This window comes from Gymnogyps californianus, chromosome 1 (genome assembly GCF_018139145.2).
Source record: "Gymnogyps californianus isolate 813 chromosome 1, ASM1813914v2, whole genome shotgun sequence".
Lineage (NCBI taxonomy): Eukaryota > Metazoa > Chordata > Aves > Accipitriformes > Cathartidae > Gymnogyps > Gymnogyps californianus.
This window is the reverse complement of record NC_059471.1, coordinates 141,394,581-141,419,057: the sequence shown is the minus strand read 5'-3', so window position 1 is coordinate 141,419,057 and position 24,477 is coordinate 141,394,581. Positions and strand designations below refer to the sequence as shown.

The 24,477-nt window shown below is 38.2% G+C and overlaps 1 protein-coding gene across 2 annotated transcripts in view; it reads right to left on the bottom strand.

Moving 5' to 3' along the window:
- The window catches only part of SHISAL1 (shisa like 1), a 59,344-nt gene that overhangs the window by 21,407 nt on the left and 13,460 nt on the right, over positions 1-24,477 (bottom strand). Inside the window, exons 2-4 of one of the 2 annotated variants that reach the window (XM_050906316.1) lie at positions 23,326-23,424; positions 14,092-14,305; positions 5,984-6,307 (exon numbers count right to left, since the gene is read on the bottom strand). In XM_050906316.1, the coding sequence (XP_050762273.1) occupies positions 5,984-6,307; positions 14,092-14,305; positions 23,326-23,392 (605 nt within the window). In that variant the 5' untranslated portion in view covers positions 23,393-23,424. Of the gene's footprint in view, positions 1-5,661; positions 6,308-14,091; positions 14,306-23,325; positions 23,425-24,477 lie in introns of those variants that run through there. The other variant, XM_050906306.1, reaches the window with a different exon arrangement.

Genomic DNA, 24,477 nt, shown 5'->3' with positions numbered 1-24,477 from the left:
TGCAATGCAAAAGGAGTTTCAGCATCTGGCTCTTCTAGGAGCAGAAAGTGATTTCCTTAGCTATGCTTTTGTTTTTAAGCAATTTCTATTTTTACAGTTATGCAGTTCCTAGCAAACAGACAAGAATATTTACAAGAAAATATATTCAACAATATCTGTTATTCTAACCCAATGTATTTTGAAGGGAATAGAGGCACACATATAATGGTAGATGTTGCCCAACACACCTAATGTCTGTTACCAGACAGATTCTCCAGATGATGTTAATTCCCAGACAGTTATTTCATAAAAGCACTATATGAGTATTCAATTTTATTTCTTTCCATCTTTTTAAAAAAACTATTGCTGCTCTGGTTTGCCATATTTAGTCTGAGTATAATATAAAAATCTAGGTAGGGGCTGCAAATAAAAACTATGTTTCGCCCTATGATGCAAAATTATGCATCTTTAAAATAGTATCATTGTATTCCTGTTTAATGCAGCAATTTTGCAAATGTAAATTTGAGATCTTTCTTATTTTCAAAACACTTCACTTAAAATGGAAGGAGGCAGATTTTGTTCACTTTGTTACTGTAAATATCTTGTATCAAGAGCAGCTTCTGCACAAAACCCTTCTGTCACCCCAGCACCTAATGTTTTTGGCGGACTATGGCCATGTTTACACTGCATGACTGACCCACTTCAGTGCCAATGTCCCAAGCAAGGTGACACTGCATGTCTGCATGTGCAGCTCTTAGAAATTATTGCAGCAGAGGACCTACTGAATGTGGATATTTCGCTCCAGTGATAGCCTGTATCCTGTTTCAAAATTTGGTATCGAAGGGAATTCTTTCACGTAGCCTTTTTAGCCACCAGCAGAGTATTTATTCCCTGTGTTTTTTGCACAGTTGCTGTGGACATGCTCAGTTACCTGCTGGCTTCCAAACTCTGCCAATATTTTTATAGGCTTTTTTTCTCTATTTGTTTATAAGTGCTTTGGTAGTCATTTGAAGAGGTGTCATGTAGCAGGTGAACAGCAGCAGGCTAAAAACTATTCTATTTGTTATCTGAAAGACAATGTGACTCAGAGGAATTCACAAAAGCAGATTGCAACATCTAATAAGGGGAAGTAAAATAGACTTGCCTTTGTCTAACCCATTCCAACTGCATAAAGGAAATAAGCATGGGCTTACCCTGCTGGGCTGATACTTTTCCTGACTCTGGACAACCAGCAGGTTTCTGAAACAGTGAGTCATGTAGCATAACATATATGATCACATACAGAGCAGACATTGCCTCTGTGTGCTGTTGTGCAGAAAGGCAGGGAACAGAGAGGCAAAAGTTAGACTTCAAGACAGTATTTCCTGTGATTTGCATCCTTGATGGAGGTGGGGAGGAGTTTAACATCACCAGAGCAAGGCAGAGAGATCACGTTCATCTGTTGCCCTCTCACATCTGGAACACAGCACAGCCATGGACAATCTGGCAAAACTCTGCCAGGCTGTCCTGGCCCACACTTCCTCTTATATGATCATCCTTGCTAGTCTGACCTTTTTTAGTCGTTATTAATTAGCAATTTTCCCGTGGTTGTGAGAACAAGTTTTTTCAGTAGTCAGGATTTTAATTCCTCAACTCACAATATTTCATTTTATTGCCTCCCTGGCTTGTACTTTGTTGAGCAGTAGTAACGATTTGCCTGTTGCTTGTTGCTGTTTGATCTCCAGCTGTTAAAAGCTTGCTCAGGCTAACTAGACTGCAGATTCTTACATGGACCAGTGAGCATGGAAGGGCCCAGCTCCTGCACCTCAGCCATGACCTGGAGGAACGACCGTGAGGCAAGCCACAACTGTTTAAGCTCATTCACTTGCAGCCTGTGATGGTGTTTGAGTAGCAGAATGTACATCCACCAGGACCTTCAGACCACACAGGCCTTTGGACAGCCCTCAGATGGTTTCCATGCTAAAGAAGAAATCAGCAATAGTTGGGCTGCAAAATCCATACACTACATAATGAAGCAACATTATTCTAAATCGGGCTCAATGTTTCTGAGATTGGTGATTTTCCTTCCTGTCCTTGCACAACACTGCAAGCCCTCTGCAGAGCAGCCAGCAGCATGTATAATGGATTCCAGACTTCTTTAGTTATAATAATATTATGGCTATACATGGTCCTCTTTGTCTCAAGTAAATAATAAAGTGATCTGCTATGACAAAATGTTTAAACGTCTTGGGGATGGTTCTACCCACTATATGCTTGATTGTTCTCTCTGACATATCCGTTTCAGTCATTGGTTTCATTGCCAATTCATAGCATTTAAACTAGAAGAAGAACAGAAATGATAGAATAAAAAAGCTCTTACATAATTTTTTTAATCCAGGAAGATTCCGAACTGCTTTACAAACTACAGATTAATCCTGCCATCTTTCTTGGGATAGTGTCTTACACTGTCAGTTCTCTGCAATAAGGATACCTAAAGTCTTCGGTGTTGCTAAGATTCTTGATGCACGAGAATCACTTTCCTATAATCATCATGTAGTGTCTTCTAGAATAGGTATGTTTTTTAACTGTATTAGGATAAATTTAGTAAGGAAGCTAACAACTTCAACAACATCTGTCATCATGAAAACGTGCAAACTGTTTTGGAAAATGTTTTTAACAGTATTTAAGTTTTTATGCCCGGGATATATGCTGTCGTGGTTTAAGCCCAGCCAGCAACTAAGCACCATGCAGCCGCTCACCCCTCCCTCCTCCCAGTGGGATGGGGAGGAGGATCAGGGAAAAAAAAACCCAAACCTTGTGGCTTGTGATAAAAGCAGTTTAATAACTAAAGTAAAATAAAATATAATACTAACAATAATAAATATATAATAATAATAATAGTAATAAAAAAAGGAATATAACAAAAAAAGAGAGAAATAAAACCCAAGAAAAGGCAAGTGATGCACAAGGCAATTGCTCACCACCCGCTGACCGATGCCCAAGCAGCGATCTGCCCCTCCCGGCCAACTCCCCCCTGTTTATATACTGAGAATGACATTCTATGGTATGGAATATCCCTTTGGCTAGTTCAGGGCAGCTGTCCTGGCCGTGCTCCCTCCCAGCTTCTTGCACACCTGCTTGCTGGCAGAGCATGGGAAACTGAAAAATCCTTAACTTGAGATAAGCGCTACTTAGCAACAACTAAAACACCAGCATGTTATCAACGTTATTCTCACACTAAATCCAAAATACACTGTACCAGCTACTAAGAAGAAAATTAACTCTATCCCAGCCAAAACCAGGACATATGCATATCTCACAGGATTAAAAAATCTATTTTGTATTTTCAAAAAACTCATCTGTGAAGAGGAACTGTTCTTATGGTATGATACCATCAATACATATATACATAAGTGTGTTTGTGAGGTGCTAAAGAAAAACATTTATTTTCTCTATGGAGGGAAATGCCAGGATAAGTTTAGGACACATTAAAAATGCCAACACGAACTGAAAAGTTGATTTTATAGACTGGAAACCTGCTGTTACCAAAGCATCTAAGAGGTTGGTGTCATCATCTAGAATAACGGAAATTCAAGTATAAAATACAAAAAGATATTAGTAGATTAGGCAATTTTAAAACCAGTGATGGAAATTATAAACCCAGTAACTCCATTGCACTTCTTGACTGATAGTATGATTACATTTTGAGAAGACAGGACTGAGGTCATTCATCAAATATAGATTGCAGCAGAACCAGACTCTGAAACTAAGCGTAATTTCTATATGGCAAAATTACCATATTTTCATGTATATAACCTACAGTTTATCTAACGGAGAAATAAATAGTCAGGCAACCTCCTCTTACTTCCCCATTGTCTTAGCAATTGCTGTAGTACACAAGTCTGTCATTTTCTGAGGGAGATGTTTACTCAAAAACCTCTTTCACATGCTAAACACCTTGCCTGTCATCACCAGTGCCTACTACCTTTTTCTTGCTATTTTTTAATGTATCCAACTCAGCCTGAGTCAACTATGCACCTAGTTAAGGGGTTGTGAGTTTCAAAAGTTGCAGGTTATAAGTTTGAAAATACGGCACCTCTTGTAGTGTTTCACATGCTGAAATACAAGGGATACATATGGTTTTGTTAAGGAAACATCTACTTATTTCTTCCACTGAGCAATGAAAGGATTAGGAAAAAAAAGAAACAATTTTACGGGAACTGAGGGGAGCACAGACAGACGGTTCACTGCGGAAGGGGTGAGGGTTACTGGAGTGACTTATCACTGCTCATCTCCTGCAGACACAGGGAAAGGAGCATATGGGATATGCTCACCTGATCCTAACATACATTCCCCGCTTAATGCTTCAAAAAAAGCAAAGAAACAGAACAACAAAAGTCAGTAATGGAAAGTGACCAAGAATCCTTCAAGAATTCTTGAATAGTTTCCTTTAATTTGTAATGGTATGGCGGAATTACCAAGTGGTATAACCAGGCTAATTTTTTTTTATATATATATATTTTAATGCAGTCATTACATTTTTATATATACACACACATGGACACCCACATGTATTAAGCTAGAATACAATTATTGTACTACAAATGTTGGTCTTAACCTGTATGGCAATTCTGACTACAGACTGGGAAATCAATGTGCAAAAAAGCTGAAGGAATTAGAAGAAGAAAAAAGGAGAGAAGAGGAAGAAGTGAAAAGAAGAGTGCTTACAACTAAGCACAAGCAAGTCTCTATCTTAAGTAGCACTGTTAGACTCTTCTGTTTGGACAAGTCCTGCTAGAATGGTCCTTAAGTCTGATCTGCACCGGGTACATCCAGTACGGGCTACTATGCCAAACAACCTCCTCCTTCACTGAACTTGTCCTTGGGTCAAACTATCACTACCTTTTCTATTATGAAAAAATCTTCAACCCTATTTGCTCTATATTTACACTTAAAATTAAAGGGCAAGTTATGAAATAAAAGGACTACTGCTATCATCATCCCATCTGCAACACAGTACTACCCAAAGGTTTCAGACCAAGATCAACGTTGTGGCTTTACATGCTCTACAGCTTCAGGAACTGCTGTCATCTTTTTCACCCTACTCATTCTTAGATCGCTTTATTTTGCCAAAGCTCAGCACTCAGCCTTCTGGAACACTTCTAAAATATACTGGTGACTATGTACCCTCTCTGCCCCCTTCCAAATCTTTATGCTCTCTTGCCAAGAAAAAAGTCCCCACCTTTCTTGACACCTTATTCAGAGCATCGTTTTATTCAGCTCTCTTCCTTTGCTTCTGTTTTCTTTGGTAAAAACAGTTGAAAATCATTCAATGTCATTTTGTCCCATGGCTATCAGTATTTAGTTTCTTCTATTTATATTGCATGTTCTGCCTGCTCCTGGAGTATCTGTCTCCCATTTGGTCTGGGTTTTTTGGGGGTTTTCTTTTGTTTTTGTAGCATTTAACTTTACAGTAGCCTACTTGTGTCACTCTGTCAAATGAGATCAAGCTATGCTTTTTTGGCTATGCATATAAAAAAACCAACCTGGTTTTTATGTTGTTTCTGTGTCTCATGCCACAAATAGTGTGGACTTGTGACATCTTGCATTGAAGCTATTTCAGTGTTGCTATTTATACAATCTTTTAAAACCAGACCAATAGATACATAGATACACATAGCAATTAGTCTTTGACACCAGATTAATGTTAATTTTATAATGGTCGATGTAGAACAAAGATTTGTAGTTTATTTGTACCACAGAGTAGTAAAACTATTTAGCACTGAAAAATGGCAGCATCTATTTCTCTGAGAACAGTATTAAAAGATTACTTCATATATTCCAGAGTAAAAAAATCACTCCTAAGCAGTAATTCTGTAAGACAGTTCATGACATAAAGAATTATGTGCTAGAAATGGTGCCTCTTAGCTTAGAATTTGCAGGCACTTCCAAATACAGGTGATTGCTCACACTACAAAACAAAGAGAGTCAAAAAAAAAGTCACAATATGGCTTAACTTACTTACCAGGCAGATGTACTCTGAAAAGACATCAGGGGTGGGCTTAAAGCATCTCCTTTTAAAGTATGTACTGTCTGTGATGTTTGAGGCTGTGGCTGAGTTTGAGGCTGTGTCTCTGGCTGAGGCTGTGTCTGTACTTGGCTTGGATCCTGAGCAGGGTTAATCCATCGGCTCTGTCCTTGTGTCATCCACTTTCCCTGGATTCCCCACCGTGCCAAGTAAAATTTGCAAATATCATAGTTCATTGAAGAGTAATATAAAAGGTCCAGTACCAGCAAGATCACCACAAAAAAGCCATAGATCCACACTCCTAACAGTGCACTGTAGTTGCTGTGAAAGAAAAAAAGGGAAAACAAAAAAGTGATCCCACCTATCAGTAATGGTCATCGTGCTAGTTTATCAAGGTTGTTTCATTAATTATATAATACATAGATGGATGAAACAAAAATTTTGTTCTAAACCATATGTCCTTAAAAATTATTTATTATTTCAATCTAAATACTGCTATATGCGTGACACGGGAGGTTTTTAAAAACTAAGGCCCCCTGTCTTACAAACATTTTTATTTCTCCCTCTCATCTGTGTACTTATATCAGCACATAAATTTGGTGTACAATTAGCTTCAATGCTTTAAATGAGACCACTGATATGTACATGGTTGATGGGTCGTATGTCTTATTCAGCAAATTCTCACTCCCAGAGAGTCACCCTACTGAAAATGACAGGGCATTTATGAGAGTGAGGGTTAGCCATATGAAAATATGCTGTAATAACTGAGACCAAGGAGTGTCTATACTATCGAAAACATTCACTGCTGACACGCATTACAAACCACTTGTCTTAAAAGGTGTAATGTGCTTGGATGTGCTCTGAATTTAATAATTAATTATTGCTGGATACAGAAGATACTAGTAGAAGTATAGGCTTTCAAGAGCAACTGCTAAAGATCCCTTAGTTTGCTGGTAATAAATTTAGGAAGGAAGAACATTGACAAGATCATATTATATAATGCATTCCACAGGAAGGAAAATATGTACTACATTTATATGTATATGTTGCTGTAGTTATAATGTGTATATGTAGGTAAAGGCCATGATAATTATCAGCTGTTGACATGGTGCATGGAGCTGTAAAGCTATGACAGGTGACTAAAGATATTAAAAGAAAGGGGGGAAAAAAAGGAGGAAAAGGTATAAGAGGTCAAGAATTTGGAGATCAAAAAGGGGAAGAAGTGCTAAAGCTCTGCTGGAGATGCAATATTATTAAAAGCAAAATGACTGTCAGGTGTAAATGCAGTTTGGATAGGAAACTGTGTGAGTGGGGAGGATGAGGTCAGAAGAGAGAAGGAAAGAAATGGGTAAGAATGAGATTGTGAGGTATACAGTGAAGAAGGCTAATCTAGATCTATGAGCTAATGTGGAAGTATGTGTACCAGAGACTGTAAAAACAAGAGCAAGCAGAAGGGATACTAGTAAAAAATGTCACTAGGAAGACAGTCTTGGAGAAAAATTATATTGACGGAATAGGTGGGCAACACACATCTACGTGAACCTGAACTTACATGAATAAAATTGAACACACACTCAACCATGCTCTCTTTCACAGACATTCAGAGAAACTTTGAGGGAACTGTATTTTATCAGAACATTGATCAAAACGGAAGTGCTGTGAGAAGAAAAAAGGCTTCGAAGACATATTATAGATGCAAGACAGAAAGAGATTTTGACATTTTAAAAACATGTCCCAAGCCCTTTCGGATCTAAAACATTTCAAGTCTCTGCTTTGAATTTTCACTTCCATTTAAACTTTTGTATGACTCTTTCCTTTTATACTTTAAAAAAATCAGGATTTGAAACAAGAAATCAGATAAGAAATCAGAATTTTAATTTCTGTGTTGGTGCCTGTCAGCACTTAAGAAGACTGATTCTCCTCTCCAGGGAACAATTTTTCCACTACACAGATGTAACAAGCTTAGATTAAATGAGGTTCCACAGCAAATAACTGTAAGTAACAAGAGGAAGGTCAGAGCCGTTAATGGGTCCCTTCCTGTGTAACTTTAGGATTATGCAAGCCTAGGATTTTAAAAAATTTTCAGTAAATTTCCAGGATTGGAAGTAGACAAAATAAAATGCTTCTGAAAACCCCTAACTCAAGAGTCTTTGCCTCTGCTAAAGACTTACACATGCATGCCTAACTTCACACAACAGTGGGTAGACCTTTGTAATGCATTAAAATCTTTGCAGTCCAGGCACTTGAAAGTATAACAGGATCTGGTTAATCCAGGTTTCTCAGCAGTGCTACTCTTGACTTTCAGTGGATTTATTCCTTTTGGGGTAGACTCTTCTATTTTCTGCTAATATAAATAAAACGGAAGTGAAGGCTGGAGAAGTCAGGAAGAAATCCACTGTAACAAATCCTGTTCTTCATCACCAATGCCAATAGGATCCATTTTACAAATAGGTTAGCTGTATTTGATCCATAGTAAGAACAGAAATATTAGAAAACATGTTATTTTTGTTCTGGCAACAATGTGAGAGGCAGGAACACTTCTTATAGTTAACTCAAAAGAATTTGTATTTCAGATATTTAGTTTTACCCATCAAAATTTTGGTTAGCGAAAATTAGAGCTATTTTGAGTGTTCCAATTTAAAGCAACAATTTATTAATCATGCCGTATGTGAGTTATCCATCTGCTCCTTCTAAGTAACATCTGTTTCTCACAAGTACAAAAATGAAAGACTGCTTTAATTAACAGACAGTGGGACAACAGTACTATCAAAAGGGCCTTGTGAAAAATCACAAGCAAAATTAATAAGTAGTATGTTTTGTACACCGAGGGAAATTCCATACTTTGATGTTTTCTGCTTCTCAAACTATTAAGATGGTAGAAAATATTAATTTTGCTGATGGCTACTAATTATAGTAAAAATTAAAACTTCCCTACAAATTAAGAAGATGTCTTAATTAGAAAATAAACAATCTTACTTACACTGAATCACAGTAAGGCCAGAGACACAGAAGAGAACCGGGAATCAAAAAACTCCTAGGACTTGCTCTCATTTCCTTGAACTGAATCATTTAATTGGAAAAGTTTCATCTTGCAATCTGATTTTCCTTTACTTTTGTGCAGAAGTTTCATATCAATTAAAAATAAAGTGTGAACAGATTCCAAATTTACCAAGATTCAAATTATAGGGGTTTGTTCCTTCACAGGGACAATCAAGTATAATAAGTTGTTTTGGTGTGGTTGTATCTCCTCTTCCCTTCCCCAGCTGGAAAGCTTGCCCTGCCCTGCTAGTGCTCCTGCCCCTCCCAATCAGTCATTTTGGAGGTTTCTGTTTAGGTTCAATACAAGGTTTAGCAATATAACACTGAAAACGTCTTCTAAAGCTATGTTGCCCAGTCCTCTGCTGCTGCTGGCACACAAATACAAAAGCCAAATCTGCAGTAAAAGTTACAAGACGATTTCCTTTTAGCTTCTCTGTGAAACAGGGTATTTCATGAACCTATCAGAAAAGCTTAGGAGCTCATTATTTTAAGATACTTCGTCTTTTATAGAAATATGATGTATATACAGTATAGCCTTGATACAGAGCCCACTTGTGTAAATGGAAAGATTTGCTCTGACTTCATGGAGCCTTGAATTGGGCTCTCTGAGAACAATAAATACTTTTACCATCCATCTCCTCCCATTCCATCTACAGAATCCTGCTTACATTTCTCTAACATCCCTACACACAAATGAAAAGACAGGGTTTTTTTTGTTATTCTTACCCATGTGATTCCTTCCATCTAATTCATTAACTTTTTGAGACAGATGACAAGCAGGTTAGGACCAGGCTATATTTTTTTTAGAAGAGTTTGTTGGTTTTTATGTGCAGCACATGAACAGAAAATAATTCATTTGGGAATTCAGGCTTAAAAAAACAACAAATCAAAACAATTGTGAGCAGAGTTCTACAGCTGCAGAGTTTAAATGTGGGCAGATGGCCACGGAAACTGTTTCATTCCCTATTCTCCTTAAACGGGGCTGTTACTTGCAGTAGTACCACTTTTTAAGTGTTGCCCCAAGTAAATGCAAGCTTACATCCTAGCAAATGCCTTGGTACTTCTAACACTGAGGCAATCTGTGCAGTTTTTGCATGTACACTTTAAATATGATTTTTTTTCCCTATTTTGTTTTTACTACTGTCTCAAGGCCTTTGCCCGATCTTGTGTTTTCCTGTAGAATCTGTTACTGTAGTACCTAAGAGGTCTTCCCAGCTAAATTACATCTTTTTGCAACAGTTGGTAGTGGAATTCATAATTATTTCTTTTTTTGCTTTCCTGTAAAGATGACTTTCTGGGAGATATTCAAGCAAATGCCAGCTCTGCAGGGGACATGCTGTACATGGAGAAAGATAGTGCTATTCTATCCTCACATTGCTTTCAGTGCAATGTTGTAGCGTGGTGTGCAAAAGCCATTCAACCCTGAAAAACTGGAATAAGAGATAAGGAAAAACATGGATGCATTACAGACTGCCATAACACTGTTCGAAAATCCGAGAGAGTGTGAATATTAGATTCAAGTGAATACTATTTTTAAGAATAGTTAAACAACTTATTAGACAAAGTTTTATGGAAAAATACTTTGGATGGCAGAACTTTTCTTGTCTGTTAGACATCATTAGTATTTCTATATTTAATACCAAATGAATTGTTCACATTCAAAAATGTTATAGACTGATTAAAATGCATGATCGCAAAGATATAATAATCCAGTATTCTGCACTTGTAAAAACATAGAAATCTTTTGTTATAGTAATGGAAAAAATGTAAATAAACCTGGCTATAGTTATATTGTGTGACTGTAGAAGACAAATGTGTTTTTTCAGCTGTGCCATGACAAAGAAGTTACAAGTCACTTCATTAATTTTTTCCCTCAACTGTACTATAAAACAAGGAATTTGTTTTGATGATCACAGGAATGGCTAAGGGGAAAAATAAACCAAATAATAATAGTGAAATAAACCAAATAATAATATTGAATCACTCTTCTCTGAAAACTATAATCCTTTTTTCCAGTTCATTGCTATTCCCATATCCTAAATCATTCTCCCCAGCCACAGTACAATACGTCTCATCAGAAATTTTTTCAGTGGTGTGTGAAATGAGATCTAAACAAAGAGCTGACTTTGTTACTGTAAAGTGAACCCTGGATGTATTAGAATCCAAATAAAGTTCAATTATCATATATGTTAAATAAAGTCAGAGTGTATTAAGAAAGATGCTTTTTACAATGTTTTTAATGTAGGCATCTAGGCTTCACTTCTTTCTGCCCCTCCACAGCATACTAAAATTATCAGGAAGTTTTCTACCAATCTCAGTGAGTTTAGGGTGAGGAGATCTCTCTCCCTCTGTCTCACTACATTGGTGGAGTTTTACGTAGAAAGTTAGTGTCTCTTCATTTTCCTGGCCCTGACTAATTTATCAGAAGTGATGTTTCAGGAAGTTACAAAACGGCAATACTGGTTCCACTCTAGCACTTCTCTAAGCTACATCTCCAGAAGCTTTTTATTGTATTTAGCATGATTTCACATACCTTTGAAAAAGATCAGCACATAGCTAATGTCCACAGGAAATTCTAGACTGAAGACATATATGGTAAATAGCCTGCAGGTGGTTCTCAACCATGAATCTTACCAACAAAGACTACAGAGGTAGCTCTTTCTCCATCACAACTGAATGAGGTGACTTTTTAAAAAAAAAAAATATTGCTAAATGAAAACAAACATTATACACTATGCTTTAAATATTTTCATTAAAATAAATACTGTAGTTCATAGAATACCAAATTACCTTTTTCCCATTGAGGAACTTCTCACACACAACAGCCCTATAATATGAACAGCCCCATAATATGAACAGCCCCATATTTATTTCTGGTGTGTGTGTGCGTGTGTGTGTACACGTATAGATGTGAGCAGGCATGCAAACAGAGAATGCAGGAGGCAGAAACGTTCTATGTCCCAGGGCATATATTGCAATCAGACTGTACCTGTTCCTCTGTGCATGTCTGCTTTGGAAAGTGGCTGATTGCCCTGTCCGTTTCAGGTTGTTGGTGAAATGAAGAACAGAAGGGCCTTACCTTAGTAAGCTCTGGCCATGACTACATGGAGTAGCTGCTGAGATACTGGAAAAAGCCTGAAGGCTTTCTACTCGGCTGAACTACAATTGGCCAGTAACATCCCAAACTCTGTGATGAAGCTGCCTGTTAGGCAGACTTGGTTACTCAGCAGTGTTGGTGCAGGGTTTACAGAACACTAAGGGAAGATATACAGCAAATTTGCTGCATGCAAGACAAAGAACTGAGAAAGTAAGGGGGCAATAGCCACACTAGTCCGTTCTTGAGACTCTATCACTCTGAGTGTGAAGGAGTTTCTGGCTCTGTCTGTGACTACGCGCACAGCCCTTCTGTACTGAGAGTCCTGTGAGGACCTCTCTTCAGGCAGGCATCCGATTGCTGCCATGGTAGCACGGTCACCCCAGTAAACAAAGGGGGAGCACATCCTACTTTTACCACGGAGCGTATGTAGAGTATGCATTGCATGGGGGCACTGGGGTATACTGTGGTATAAACTCCACCAGGTTGCCTGGAGGCATATATGTTGGCAGAGTTGGGTAGCCCGAGGTGAGGGTGCTACCAGTTTCTAGATTGTCTGGACTGCACAAAGGGTGGAGAAAATGGATGGCCTTTAATGGGCCTGTTAGACTTGAAGTGTCTCCCCACTGTCCTGTGTGGTATGTTCTCATGACTTCCCAGATGCACTACAAGGCCAAGGCAAGGAAATTTCACCTCAAGGACACAGCTGCACATACAGTAACAAGACAGTATAGATCCACATCAATTTAAAGGTACCTTATATGGGTAGAGCCTATTTTTGTCTTTCTTTTACACTACGCAGAATTCTTTATAGTAGGTGACTGTCACTATAACACCTGTAAAGTTATAGTATGCAACTTCTACATCTATGCAAGATTCAAACTTCTCTAGGCAGAGCTGTATGAGGAGTGGTTGTTAAGGAAGACGACAGTTTGCTGACTCCATGAGCTGGCTGCTGCTGCCCGCAGCTGCACAGAGTGAGTTAAAAGAGCCGACATCAGTATTCCAGCTCCATAGTCCCCTAGCAGCCTTGCATCTGCTTCCATAGGAATGAATGACAACACACCGACTGACTTTTGCACCGCAGAAGAAAACACTAAAATCCCTGTTGTAAACAAAAATCAATAGACTGGAATTCCAGTTGTCTTTAATCTGCCCCTTCCTTGCCCTGGAGGGGCTGGATACCAGAATAAAATGGCAGGGGAAAGCAGATAGATCACAGTTTGACTTTGGGGGTTTACATCAGCTGAAAGTTGCCCTCTGCACCAAGAGAAATCACAGCAGATTAGTGTGGGCAGAATGTCAAATACTAAATCGGGGACGGATCACGAGTGAAGATTTTGTCATCGTAAATAGGCAATCAGTAGCAAAGATCTACTTGCTACTTATTGGTTCTTTAGAAAAAAAGTTACTGACATTTATCTTAGAGGATAGGCCCCGGCAGTACATGGAAGTATCCCAGGTAACAGGCAAGGAGACCACACAATGTTGGTATATAAGCAAATATGTTCTGTTCCCCAAGGTCAGTGATTACAAGAGATTTATATTCAAAACGTCAGAGATTCAAAATAGCGCATTTGGGTTGATACGGAAAATGTCAACTCATTCCCTCTCTCCCCTATGGACAGCTTTGGGGTTTATTTTTACTGATACACATTTAAACATAGTTTGGATCAGACTGGGGTCAGGGGAGACACTTTTGTAACTTTTATATGTAACTTTATATTTGTTACATTTATATGCAACTTTTACAGACATGCTCTCCTAGCAATGTTTATAGCCCACGTCAAAGCAAAGAAAGAAAAGCTAAAATATCCTTTCTTTTAGGAGTTCTGTAACAGCAAAAACCTTTTAGTAATGTTTTTCTGTATGTGCAATTATTCTAATTGCTTCCATCATTAAGTACACCTCAGACTATGTTATTAGACCAGGAACAGTTTGGTGAAAAGTACTTTAAAACTCATTTACTTACTTATGCATATATCCATCTGCGTTCCCTGTTAAGTTCATCTGCATAACAGTCTGAAATTCTGTCTCATTGCAGCAGTATTTAAATACTGTGTTGTTATGGTGACAGCAAAAGATGTAAGATTTATTGTCAGAAAGACGGGGGCAGTGAAAACCAAAGTGATAGCGACCTTTGTAGTCCGTATATGGCTCGCAGACCCGAAAATGTGCGGACAACACTGTAAAAGAAAGAACAATATTGGCTTTGTGAGTCACTTGTGTTATCTGTATGTTATGAAATATAATTTTTTATTGCTTAAGCTTAAATAATTGTTTGATTTCTGAAAAATGTTAATATTTCAGAACTTTCAACATCATAACATCTAGTACTAAAAGATTACAATACTTAGCCTCTTGTTGTATTCTGACTTTTATTGTAACTATGTTTCAGACTACTATTATTTCTTTTAAGGGAAAAGAAGAAATGCTCTCCATGCAAAGCAGTCCAAAAATATTTAGGGAAATGTTTTCATACTGCTGTTCTAAATACATGGATATCCATAAACACCTAGCAATGTTCATGTTCGATTCTCCTGGGATGACTTCATAAAAACAAAAAGTCTATGTAAAAACTGCAATAAAAGTTTAATGGCACTTGATTTACAGTCACTGTTCTTGACAGAAAATATCTTCTCTACTGTAAAGGTCATTCTTTGATAAGGATTATTCTGCCAGAAACAGTAATTACAAAACAATGTAACAGATCTGAACAACTTTGAATTTGCAAATAGATAGAACTAATAGAAACACAGCTATTCCTGGGAGTTCTTACATTTCTCTTTTATTAAATTCTCGTGTAAAGTGTTTATTACATCTCTGAGAACATTTTTTAGAGGAATATGTCACACTGATTTCACCATCACTTTTCCTGGAAAAAAAAAAAGAAAAAGAAATGCTCTCCATATATATCCTTTGAATGCAGACTTGAGGCTGATTGTCGTGTTGCGCTGTGGTTACATCTACATGGTAAGACTGTGGGCAGATGCAAGTTCTCTGACCATGCTCTAAGCCTACTGGTTGCAAACAGCTCTGAACTGGAGCTGTGCAATCATCTTAGTTTCCCTGAGCTAATCAACCGTGCAGAGGGGCAGGATATAGATCCCTTCCAGTATAGTCATAAGCAACCACATGCGACTTCCTGGTTGATCTGAAAAGCCTTGTGAGACAATATTTGGTTCCACATACTGCCAACGTTTTAACTGATTTATAGTTTGTGTTATGGTAGGCCTTATGGCATCATTTAAGATTACATGGACCATACAGACCCCCCAAAGGCCTTACACTCTAAGGAAAGCAAATGTAGAAGTCAAGAGTCGGAATACTCTTAGCAGTGAAATGTTTTTACTCTGACTAGAGAACAGAGGCACAGCGATGCTGTGGGTAGCTGCACCTCATAAGGTTACACCAATTAATAAAGGATATTCACTTCAGACTGACAGAATTAGCCCTTGTAACTTGGTGTATGATTTTGTATCAGTTTACCAGTACAAGAGGTTACAGATAATGACTTGCATGCATTTAGCTTAACTGTATTCTATCTCTCTGCACATAGTCCCTGTTGATCTGTAATTGCATGTGTACCTTATCCATCTAATCCTCATGTCTATGTTGCTTAAAAAAGCCTATTCCTAACACTTTTGTTTCTCCATTTTATAAAATATATTAATTTCAAGAATCTCTCACTCTCTTTCTGCAAGTCTAGTCACATTTTAAGGATTGTGACAGTGGAGATTACTTCTTTATTTGTGTGTATAGAAGGAGCCTAGAACAAAAAACAGTACTAAACTGAAGAGAAAACAAGGTAACTTGTACTGCCCTCTGAGTGAAGGAAAACCACTCTAAACATTTTACATTTATATATATGCACACACTCACTGGCATGCGCACATACACATACCTGTCATTACTTTAACAAAAGAGAAAATTCTTTTGTAGATTAATTCAGTCAGGAACTGAAAGTGCTAGAAGAATGCTATTTCTAAAGGAACACAGATATTGAGAAAACTAATTACATATCTGTTCTTGCCCTGCCTGGGAAAAAATGTTTGTTCCAAATCTGAGGATGCTATAATCAGTAAAGAAATTGTCTTTCTTTAGACTTAGGTTTTCAAAAACCTCTGTAACTCTTGCAACAAATCGGCATGTTCAAATTCTGTCATGAAATCCACCAAGCATGTAATTGCATGAACATATATTTGTTTGAACAAGTACTTACTTCCCTGCACTCCCCCTTAATTAACATAGCAATAATGGAAGTGTTCCAGGATTGATTAAGTTTTGAAAAAACTCAATGGTTGTGGTTGAAAGGGACCTCTGGAGGTCATCCGGTCCAACCCCTCTGCTCAAGCAGGGCCACCTAGAGCCTGTTGCCCCAAACCATGTCCAGATGGCTTTTGAGTATCTCCAAGGATGAAGACTCTACAACCTCCCCGGGCAACCTGTGGCAGTGCTCAGTCACCCTCACAATGAAAAAGTGTTTCTTAACATTCAGAGGGAACCTTCTCTGTTTCAGTTTGTGCCCATTGCCTCTGGTCCCGTCACTGAACACCACCCAAAAGAGCCTGGCTCCGTCTTCTTTACATCCCCCCTTCAGGTATTTATATATATTGATAAGATCCCCCTGAGCCTTCTCTTCCTTAGATTGAACAGTCCCAGCTCTCTCAGCCTTTCCTCGTATGAGATATGCTCCAGTCACATTCATCATTCAGTGGCCCTTTGCTGAACTCTCTCCAGTATCTCCATCTCTCTCTTGTACTGGGAAGCCCAGAAATGGACACAGCACTCCAGGTGCGGCCTCACCAGTGCTGAGTAGAGGGGAAGGATCACCTCCCTCGACCTGCTGGCAGCACTCCTACTAATGGAGCCACAAAGACAGAGAGCTTTCCAGCAAGCTGGCCCCCAGCATATACTGGTGCCTGAGGTTGCTCCTCCCCAGGAAGGTGCAGGACTTGGCACTTCCCCTTGTTGAACTTCATGAGGTTCCTGTCAGCCTGTTTCTCCAGCCTGTTCAGGTCCCTCTGGATGGCAGCACAACCCTATGGTGTATCAGCCACTCCTCCCACTTCCGTATCAACAGGAAACTTGCTGAGTTTGCACTCTGTCCCGTCATCATTTTAGTTTTAACTACATATCATTTGTTTTTGGGAAAGTTAAATCTAGAAAATAATGGAAGAGACACGTGGCATGGGAGAAATTCACAAACTAAATAGAACTTTTAACTAAGTATTTGATTTCTCACAAGAACAGGAGCTTGATTCAGTTACTTAAATACAGGTCTCCAGTGCCAGCTAAGATTTCCCTAGGCTGTTCTGTCTGGTCTCCAGCTTTCAGTGGAGTCGATGCTGGTCTCTTGTAGGTCCGGTGCACACATGGATGATCTGGGGCAAGTCAAATGGCATTAGATGGACATTGTTAGGCACCTTGTCATGGTTTAACACCAGCCAGCAGCTAAGCACCTATAAAGGTCCCTACGTGTTTTGTAAATATCAGCTTGCAAGGGTGCACTACGTGCATTAAAATGCATGTAAGTTCCCCTAGTCATCATTACTAGGAAAAAAGGTGAGTCCATGCCTGATGTCAACAAAGAGAAAGTAAGTCTTATTATTGGACCTAATAAATGCAAGTGAAGGGGTAGCCTTCATAGTGTAGCACTGCACTTCCAATAGTGATGTTTATCCACAATATTTTTATTTACAGTATCCAGCAGAAGAGCACTCATCTAATCCCTCTCTGATAAATGGCCAGCTTCAGATGCTTCAAAGGAAGATACATATGTGCTACATTGAAAAAGCTGTGCAATAAGCTCTCTAGTAAGAAAAATGTCTTTCCACTGTTCTCCTTTAGGGGTTGCTTATGTCCTGAACATTTGCGTTTGGGTTTTTTCTCCCCACTTTGTCCAGTGTTCTCCCTATCCAGCTGAAGGGTAACTTTCACTGAACCTACAGATATCTTATCAGAATTAGATGGCTTAATGTTTGTGCTACTTCAGTTGCAGTCGTAGAGAAAATATAACTGATCTGAACTGATCAGTTTGACAGTTCTCACTTTTTAGCCATTTTGACTTATTCCTTCTTAGTTGGAATATCTACACTTGGATTATATCAGCTGCTCCTAGGGAACAAAATTTTCTTCTTTGATATCTGCAAAGCCTCGGAGTGCAACACAAATTTTGTTTATCATGCATTATCAAGAGAATCATCATTTTTTTCAAAATGCAGGTATAATGCCTTTTACGGCTAAAGATATATTAACTTATTTTTCCTTTTAAAAGTTACATTATTACAACTACTTACATGTTAGTAATTTTTGAAGCTTCCAGTATAGATGGTGTTTTCAAGTTTGGGACATTTTAATGGAAGATATTTATTGCTAGAACTAGCTTTGCAAATAACAGGATAGAAAAAATGTCATTTTTCTTATGTTATTACTACAACTTAGCTTAGATGAATTACACCCATGTTAAGCTACCACAAGTTAACAGCAGCCCTGCAAGGTTATACCTGACTTGTATATGCATCTAGTGCATGTTTTAAGAATTAAAACTAGTGCTTTATGTTTCATAAGCAATCAAATACTTCCATGCTTCTGAAATTATTCAGTGCTCTGAGAGAGACATTGCATTGTGAGAATGCACTAGAGGGCTATAGGACCCTAAGAAGTTTAGTTTGCTCATCACTGTAAAGTGGTTTACATAACAGTACATGTGAAAGTGTCCTCTGATCCCTAGACGGGTCCTTTGCCCATTTTAAAAGGAAAACAACCCCCAGACTTCTTTGGGGATGAAAACTGGGGGAAGGATGACTACAGAATGAAGGGAGAATGAAGATAACATCAGGTCAGAGGAGGGGTGATGTCTGTAATAAAATTTAGTCCTAAGCAAATCCTTAAATAGTAAAATGTGTGTTAGTGATTAAAATAGATGCACAAATAAAAGCATAACATGACGATTAAATTACAGTCTGAATTTGGTAGTCAGTGTCGTAGGTTAACCCTGGTAGGCAGCTAAGCACCACACAGCTGCTTGCTCCCTCCTCCTCCCAGTGGGATGGGTGAGAGAATCAGAAGGGCAAAGCGAGAGAATTCACGGGTCAAGATAAAGACCATTTAATAAATGAATAAGGAAGAAAACCCCAACAACAACAAACCCCCAACCCACAAGTGATGCTGAAGCAATCACTCACTACCAGCAGACCGATGTCCAGCCAGTCCCTGAACAATTTTTGGATAAACTCCCACCCCAGTTTTGTTGCTGAGCATGCCATTATACGGTATGGAATATCACTTTGCGAGTTCGGGTCAGCTGTGTCCCCTGCCAGGCTCTTGCCTGCCCCGGCCTCCTCGCTGGGGTGCACAATGAGAAACAGAAGCGGTCTTGACCCTGTGTAAGAGCTGTTCAGCAACAGCTAAAATACTGGTGTGTTACCAACACTGTTTTCATCACCAATCTAAAAGATGGCACCATACGGGCTGCTGTGAAGAAAATTAACCCCACCCCAGCCAGACCTAGTACACAGTGAAAAAACTTTATCAATTTATTGTAATCTGTGTAATTTTACTTGCTGTCTTTGCTTCCCTGAGAATCAGCGATCCAACAAACAAAGTGTAATTCTTTTTTTTTAAGTATTTTTCCTGAAAATAACTTTGCTTAAATCCTGAGGATTAAAGAGCCTTATTTCTACAGAAATACTTCAGATAAAAATATTATACCTGAAAGGCTCTTAAGTTGCCTGTTGCAAAGATGGCAGCTGTTTCTGAAGTGGAGTTGCATGTGGAAGTTCTCATACCTGTTCAATAATACTTTTCAAAATAGTAAGTGATACAGATGTTCCTATCTCTGTTCCTACTGATTTCGAGAGAACAGTCTGTCATGCTTCAAATGACTGATTTAAGCTCATCTTAAGATTTATCTACTCTACCTTAAAAAGTAAACAGCCATTGTACATCAAACTGTTAATTCCCTATCTGTTCACAGTTAGAGATCTGTGTAATGCTGATTAAATTTTTAATTTAGCTACTAAATTTTTAAAGCCCCAAGGCTTTCAGAATGGCTGGTCTTTATAAGCTTTCCATATGGATCCACAGAAATATTCACATGTATGCATTTTATTTCGCACAATGCCAATCATTTGAGATCCTCTGATAATTTTGATATACGGACAGTCATTTCCTACTTCAAGGAAAAAATACTGTAGTGTGCAAACAATCTGTCAGTTTTTGCCTATTAATATAAGCCTTGCTGTCATCCCTAATTATATAAATGTGTTTCAATCCATTAAATGAATGTAAGTATCAACATTACTGCAAAGTAAATCTAAGTTAGTGGTCAGAAAGGGTATTCTTCTGGCATGACTGCATGCTGCTCCTCCCTTTATTATGCATTCTTTGTGCGGCTAGTACAACTAGTAAGTGTTCACAAATCCTAAAATTGCAAGCCATTGTAATCTTGATAGCATTGAAATAAAATCTGTCTGAAGTTTCAGTATTCTCAATCCAATTTCATCCTTTTTCTAAATGGAGCCATAACCTACCTATTCTGAACCGAAGCCTTTCTTTTCAGCTTTATTTGTCCCTGCCATGAGAGCATTTTGCCCACGTTAGGCAACTGCATCTCCTTCCTAACCACACAGCTAAAGCTGCCAAACTTCACCCTCATTCTGAGCCATGACCTTGGTATCTGACCACACCTCTGCTCCACTGCCACTGTCGCTACTTCTCTCCTTTTCCGACACAACGAAGACCGAGCTCTGAGAACAGCTGCTCTGGGAACTTTTCTGTTACTTGTGCCCTTACTTTCATTCCGCCTGTGGAGCCAGTAAAAGTTACGCTTCCAATTGTTAAATGCAGTTTTCAACCATGCATACAGATTTTAGAAATTTAGTACTAAGATTGTGAATCTTAGTATATCAAAGACTCAGAAGTAAAGCATGATCTTACAGACAGAAGTCTGTAAATCTAGGGAACTCAAAAGGAGTCTTGACATTAGATTTTCATTTCAGCTCACTTTAAAAATGATGTTCATATCATTCCAGTGAGATTAGCATCCTTTTTTTCCCCGTCATTCTCACTGCATAAAGCCAGTAGTTTTCCTTTGTGGAAGCTGACCTGTCTTGGACAAAAAAAATTTACATTCACACTGGCTGCAAAATAAAATAGTAAATTTCATCCTGTAAAATGTGTGTGAGTTAGCAATGACCTAAACCCACTCCTACAGATGTCAGTAGTAAAATTCCCCAAGGAGCACAGTTAGGCTGGCATGAAAGCCTTGTGACGGTTTCAAATTAAGCTTGTAGTCTACATGCTAATAATGGATGCCAGATAATAAAATACTAATAGCCAAGGGGCAACAAGAAGATACGGTACACCTTTACAAAGGACAATAGTTTGTGATGTTAATAGATAAATCATGGAAGAAGTAAAAACTATATGCAATTAGTTTCAAATAAAAACATTGTACTTCAGACGCAGTACTTTTCTTCTAAGAGAAAAAAATATCAGAACACTGGCTTTATGTCTGGGTTTGAGGGAATAAGCGTGTATATATACCAGTGGCTGACTACTTCTATTTGCATACATGGTGTAATCATAGTGTCCCATTCAACTGGAACATAGGTATTTATATGATCTTGAGGAAAATGGTTCGAGAAGTGGGATCTCAGGAGGTCTCTAGCAGAAGTCCCCTATAAAGAGTGGTAAAGGTATGAAAACTTAACAAAAATCAACAGAAGAGACTGGAGAAGCTGGAAAAGTTTTGTGATGTTTGATCCCTGGGATACATTCACTGAAGTCTTCTTGAATAATTGGCTTCATTCATGTACCAGGGAAACAGCTTTCTGAAATGACTTTGACCTGGAAAACAACTAAGAAGCCGCTACAACCCCTGTGCCTGATTCTAGTGCATAGGAGGAGGGTAGTTACATAACTAGGGATGCAGCGCCATACATAGGGATATCAGTGGAAGGACCCTACAGGAAAATAGTGTTTTTAAGATAAGGCAGTTATAGTTGATAATACTATAACATCATTAGCAAAAGGACTGTGTCAGTTATAGCTAAATAATAAACTATCATTAGCAAGAATCAACTTGAATACTTATAAACAAGCAATGAGACTGTGGGCCACAAAACGCACACTTGAACTAACTGATGAGGATCTAACACTGAATATTATAGGCATTACGCAGACAGAGTAGTAACAACTCTTACTGAAGCACAAGGATACTTTAAGATACATAATGCCTGGTAAAGTTTCAAGTATGGTGGTTAGGGATGTGATGTAGTACAAGGGAATAAGGAGCAGTGATGGAAAAAAAAAATCTTTTTGGATTAACAAGTGCTTCAAGAATGGAGGATAAAAGAGGTTCTACTGAGAGTTAAAAACTCATAGGATCAAATCTATTTGGACTAAGAACGTTTTTAATTATTTTTTTAAAATATTACTTCATAATTACAGAAAACCTTAATATCATAAATAACTCCTGAAGAATAAATGCAACTAATAATCATAGCATTTGACTAATTCTCAACCTAACAACTGACAGATTTCTGCACGAATCCTTTCTGTGAGCTAGTAGCAAACATACAGGGCAGATCTACCAAGCATCAGGAGAAAAATCTCTGGAACCACTCCCTGGTCCAGTGAATTCTTTAGATTTAGGAAAATAACATAGTATTTGCATACCACGATGTCATGCATTTTTCTTTTAACTATATATAAGACAAGTTGCACTGCATCTAACACATATTCATCTCAAGAATAGCTGAAGTTCCAAGTTCAATCCTTCACATGCTTACATACTCTTGTGTGCACATATAAAAACACACAATTGGAATCCGACTTGCTCTGCTTCCAATAGACGGTTATTTAGCAAAATAGTTGGATTGTACGGTGGTGTGGAGCTTGCTTTTTTCTTTTAGATGAGCTGAAAAACTAGCATATCAAAACAGTAGCTTTGTTTCTTTTAAATTTTCAGCCTGCTTTACCATGTCAGTATCCCACCACCTTTTCCTTCTTAAACTGAATTTTCAATTGCATTTCAAATTCCAGCTTCCAGTTCTTAAATACAAAGAGGCTTTATTTATTTATTACTCAATTAACAATCCATTTGATCTTGTTTGTTTTGTAGGAATCCAGTATTAAATTGCAACTAATTTTTCCCTGTGGCACATATCAGTGAAAGATAAATTGAAAGTATAAAAGTTACCTGCTGACAAGAGTAATGAAAGTAGAACCATCAGGACATTCAAGGACTGTTGACCACAATTTGTCATCGTTGGCTTTCATTGGTCCATTAGAGAATTACCTGTTTGAAAAGATGCAACATTATGGTTAAGTGTCTGTTTCATCTCACTTTCATTGTTCAAACTTTTACTTCCCCACAAAGCTTTGGTAAAAGCCAAAAAAGACGGCTTCACACAATAAGAAGAAAAAAAAAAAAATCAAACTTTTTTCTGGACTTCGAAGTGAAATAAATTCTCCTTTCTATGATTTCGTTAAAATTCCTTTCTCATTTCACCATGACTGTATACAGCTATTTACATACTTTTTATTAACCCAAAGTAGAGATGAATCATATAAAGTCTTTATTGGATATTCACACCTCCCCTGTAATCTACATTCTGCAGAACTGTGCTTGTTTTACTGTCACAAGAATGGGCTGTTGTATTATGCCTATAAGGACTAGAAGGATATAAACAATATAAAAATAAATTGGCTGCTTTGAAAGTCAGTCTGTTTTACCCCATTAGAGGGTGCAGTCGTTCAGAAAGTGGGTCGAGCAACTGAGACGGTTGGAAACATTTCAAAAAATGTCTTTTCATTAGAATCAGAGCATTTCATGGGATTATTTCTTGTTTTCCTAGAAATGAGGGTGAGATGTGATGCAGTTTGGCTGGCAGTCATCATAAAAAGGCTATCCCAGATTTTTGCACAACAGCCCCACAACTGGGTGAGTCCAAATGCATCTCATATCCACATTGATTCAACGTCACCAGCTGCACATTCTACAGCTCTAGCAGAGACTCTGTCCCAATGCAAGTGTTGTCATCAACATCAGTAGGAACATCTGGTACCCTATCCTGTTGTCACTGCTAATGCAGACTAACGCTGGGCATATAACGTCTTCAGCATCCTGAACTCACGCTGACATTAGAGAATAATAAAGAGGTAATTTATTGGTTTGTACAACAACACTGGGAGCTTGGGCTATAAACCAGAAAGCCTAGGTGGTGCTACTGAAAGCTGGTGGGGTGAGTCTAATTCTTGGGTTGTTAAAAAAATTGTTCTAAGGTGTTTATAAAGGAGCAACTTGGAAAAAAGAAAGGAAAATGGCAATTTATGTCAAAAATCACACTAT